Genomic DNA, 4257 nt, shown 5'->3' with positions numbered 1-4257 from the left:
AGCAGCACGTGTGCATAACATATAAAATGTTGAAACTGAGACATGTTGTTTTATGAAAAATATCGCTTCATTTTGAATGTAACACCAACCACATACAGTCGATGAGTATTATTGAATTAATTTATAATATATATATTTATTCACCAAATATACAGTTCATATTGGCTAAATCAATTCAATTCAATTTTATTTATATAGCGCCAAATCACAACAAAAGTCGCCTCAAGGCGCTTCATAGATACAGAGAAAAACCCAACAATCATATGACCCCCTATGAGCAAGCACTTTGGCGACAGTGGGAAGGAAAAACTCCCTTTTAACAGGAAGAAACCTCCGGCAGAACCAGGCTCAGGGAGGGGCGGCCATCTGCTGCGACCGGTTGGGGTGAGAGAAGGAAGACAGGATAAAAGACATGCTCTGGAAGAGAGACAGAGGTTAATAACAAATATGATTCAATGCAGAGAGGTCTATTAACACATAGTGAGTGAGAAAGGTGACTGGAAAGGAAAAACTCAATGCATCATGGGAATCCCCCGGCAGCCTAAATCAGGAGATAACAAGGTGTAAACGTGAACGTTTGTTATACATTAGTGCTTAAATATTTATAACCCTGTTTCCATCATGGGAACTTTCCTCACGTACTAAGAACCATTCGAGTGACTCGGGGTTTTTTTTAAAGGCGTGGATCAGGGTCTAAATGAAGTTCTGGAAATTGAACATTGTGATCAACATTGTGACATGCATGGGAAACAATCAACCACTAGAGGGCAAACTTTTATCTATAATCATGAGAAGATCCAGTGTGTGGGGGTTTCACCCTTTTTTCAGCACCCCAAGATGCTGAGCTGATTACCTTAGCAAACGTTTGCTGTGATAGTTGGATCATAATAGAAATTTCACTGATACCTTTTCAGACACTGCTGACAAATTGTATAAAATTATGCAAAGCAGTGGCTAAAAGATGGTTTCCCCTTTCTTCTGTAGTTTGCACAGATATGTGATAGAGAGATGAGGTCTTTGTCAGGGTTTCTGATGACGAACTGCAAGAAAACTGCAGCTTCTAGGTGTAACAGTATATCATCTTTGTCCTCACTGACCCTGTGTGTTGCAGTCCCTTGTTGCTCTTTCGTTGCTTCTCCCCCGCCTTCTCCATCCCTACACTCATCCTCACCCACCCCATCTCTTCCTTGGCTGAGACCGGCTGGCTGGCACTATTATCAATTCTTTCTGTCAGCATGCCTGCAACAAAAAAAAAAAAAGAAAAAAAAAAGCTTACGTCACAGTCATTACTGGCCCTATAAAAGTCAGAGTGATGCAGATTCACTGTGCAGTCGGCCCGGCAACATTCACAGACACAGAGCAGCCCGTCTCACTAGTCATGGCTTCCGCAGGCTTTGACCCTTACTTTTCTTCTGCTTACAAGAAGAGGGGAGTTGTGCGCAGCGGAGGATATGGGACTGGTGGAGGGGGAGCAGCTAGGTCTGTCTACTCCACCCACTCTGCCCCAGTAACTTCCTATGCATCTTCACGCAGAAGTTATCCTGCATACGCCCGAGCTACTTCCAGCTACTCCACCATTCTTTCTGCTCCTGTGCTTGCACCTGCTCCTGAGCTACGCCTTGACCAAGCAGCCCAAGTCAGCTCTGAGTTCAAAGCAGTAAGGACCCAGGAGAAGGCTCAGCTGCAAGACCTGAATGACCGCTTTGCAAGCTTTATTGAGAGGGTCCATGAACTTGAGCAGCAGAACAAGTTGCTGGAGACTGAGCTCCTGCTGCTTAGGCAAAGGCAGACGGAGCCATCCAACATTCGGGCCCTGTATGAGCATGAGATCCGCCAGCTCCGCGTAGCTGTGGAAGAGGCCCGCCATGAGAAGCAAGCAGCCCAGGACCACAGGGATCAGATGGAGGATGTGCTGAGGAACCTGCAGAAACAGTATGAGGAGGAAGTGCTTGGCAGAGAGGAGGCCGAGGGCAGGCTCATGGATGCCAGGAAGGGAGCAGATGAAGCCACACTGGGCCAGGCCGAGCTTGAGAAACGAGTCGAGACCCTGCTGGAGGAGCTGACCTTCCTGAAGCGTCTCTGTGAGAGTGAGATTGCGGAGCTGCAGGCCCAAATCCAGTACAGCGCAGAGGTGTCAGTGGAGATGGAGGTTGCCAAACCGGACCTGTCTGCTGCCCTCCGTGACATCCGAGTGCAGTACGAGAAGCTGGCACAGCGCAACCTGCAGTCAGCCGAAGAATGGTTCTGCAACAAGATGAATGTCATGACAGTGGGCGCCACTCGCACCACGGAGACTGCACGCAGTGCCAAAGATGAAGTTGGAGAGTACCGCCGGTTGCTTAAAGCCAAAATGCTGGAGATTGATGCCTGCCGCGAGATGAACCAAGCTCTGGAAAACCAACTACAGGAAGTGGAGGAGAAACAGAGTGGTGAGATTGCTGCACTGCAGGTGAGGCACAGAAACAAAGGAAGTGCAGTGACCTCTGTCTCTTTCCTGTGATAAAAAAAAGAAGAAGAAGTGATCCTTTGTTATTTTCTGTTACTCAGAGGAGTCACAGAGCAGATATTTAACTTATGTACATATAACATTTCTCTTTGTACAGGATACAATATGTGAACTGGAAGAAGAGCTGAGGGCAAACAAAAATGACATGGCTCGCTACTTGAAAGATTACCAGGACCTTCTGAATGTGAAGATGGCACTGGATATCGAAATTGCTGCATACAGGTAAGTGTCTTATACATAGTGTCCCACTGTCTTATATACTGGATGGTAATTGTGGAATACACAATAAAATGGGTAATTAGGCATTTCATCTTCTTGTAATGTGTGCTTTATCCTATCAGGAAGCTTCTTGAGGGAGAAGAGAATCGTTTGAATGTGGCAGGACCGATTTCTGTCACTGGGTACTCCCAAGCCATGTTTTCTGCTCCGTCCTATGGAAGAACGCAGATCTCCATGCATTCTCAGCTGAGCTCTGCAGCTCCATACCTGCTGAGCTCCCGCCTGTATACTACATCGCTGCCCACAGAGGAGACAATATCTGCAAGCCAAGCACAGCAGGCAGAGGCTAGCCCTCCCGAAGAGGAGGAAGAAGAGCAGGTGGAAGAGGAAGAGAAAGCTGAAGAAGAAGAAAAGGAGGAAGAAGAGGCAGAGCAGGAGGAAGGGGGGGAAGAAGAGGAGGAGGAGACAGCAGAGAAGGAAGGAGAAGAAGAAGAGGGAGAGAAGGAGGAAGAGGCAGATGCAGAAGGTTAGTGTGGTAAATTTCCATGTATGCCCCTGTGCGTGTCCCTGTGTGTATGTAGTGGGAAACTAATGTGACCTTTTATCTTTCTTCACCTCATTTTCATTGTGAAGAGGCTGAAGCAGAGGATGGAGAAAAAGAAGATGAGGAGGAAGGAGGAGAGGACGGCCAGCCTGAAGATGAGGAAGATGCCGAACAGAAAGAAACAGAGGGCGATGAAGAGGGTGAGAAGGAGGAAGAAACTGTAAAAGAAGAGGAAGCAGAGGCTGAAGAGAAAAATAGGAAAACAACAGATAAAAAAGTCTAACTTTACTCATTTTAAAAACAAAGTGCTAGCCTGTAGCTAAAAGGATGTTCCAAATCCTCTGGTGCTCCTATTTGCTCTGATGTCTCATTCAAACCAAATGAAAATATCTTAAAAAAGTGCTGGTGACCTTCACCTCTGTGTGGTCGACACGAGTGAAAGCTTGTACCTGAAAGCATGTATGCACAGGTACACTCTGCAAAAGATTAAAAAAAAATGTATTTACAAAGACAGGATGTGTCAGGAGTAGGAATTCTGCTTGGTGGAGAAATGTTTGCTGGTGCTTTACCTTAACCAAAATATGCTTATGTAACTGCCTTGTATGTGCAATAGCCTTCAAGTCCATCGTGTGCTGCATTAAACTCCAATAAAGCCTTGAAGCCTTCTTAACCAGAAGCTATCTCCTGGATTTTCATTTTTCCATACAAAAATAATTTGCAATGGTGTGTTAAATCGAGTCACATTTAGCATAAATAAAACGCATAAAAAGAAAATCATATTCAGTGTCCAAGTCCTGTGACTCACTTGCACATGTCAGGATGGAAATTTTTCCTTCCTAATTAGCCCCTGAGCTTCTTTTTCTTTCATTCAGAGTCTTAAAGCAAAATGCTACTATTGCACTAGAATGTTAATGGAGGTTAATGGAAAAGTACAGAAATGGCAGCCAGAGGGCCTTGCTTCTGTTCACCACGATAAATCAGCTCACAA

At 45.4% G+C, this 4257-nt stretch overlaps 1 protein-coding gene across 1 annotated transcript; it reads left to right on the top strand.

Annotated features, from left to right (window-relative positions):
- Nucleotides 1-1316: 1316 nt before the first annotated feature.
- Nucleotides 1317-3937, top strand: neflb (neurofilament light chain b). Its single transcript, XM_004544104.3, has 4 exons — nt 1317-2449; nt 2604-2728; nt 2848-3251; nt 3359-3937. Exons 1-4 carry the CDS (start codon nt 1379-1381, stop codon nt 3550-3552), a joined length of 1794 nt encoding a protein of 597 aa, XP_004544161.1. The 5' UTR covers nt 1317-1378; the 3' UTR covers nt 3553-3937.
- Nucleotides 3938-4257: the final 320 nt, after the last annotated feature.

The sequence above is a fragment of the Maylandia zebra genome, linkage group LG12, assembly GCF_041146795.1.
Source record: "Maylandia zebra isolate NMK-2024a linkage group LG12, Mzebra_GT3a, whole genome shotgun sequence".
Lineage (NCBI taxonomy): Eukaryota > Metazoa > Chordata > Actinopteri > Cichliformes > Cichlidae > Maylandia > Maylandia zebra.
The sequence above is the reverse complement of the archived record's forward strand: the minus strand, read 5'-3'. Positions and strand labels throughout refer to the sequence as shown.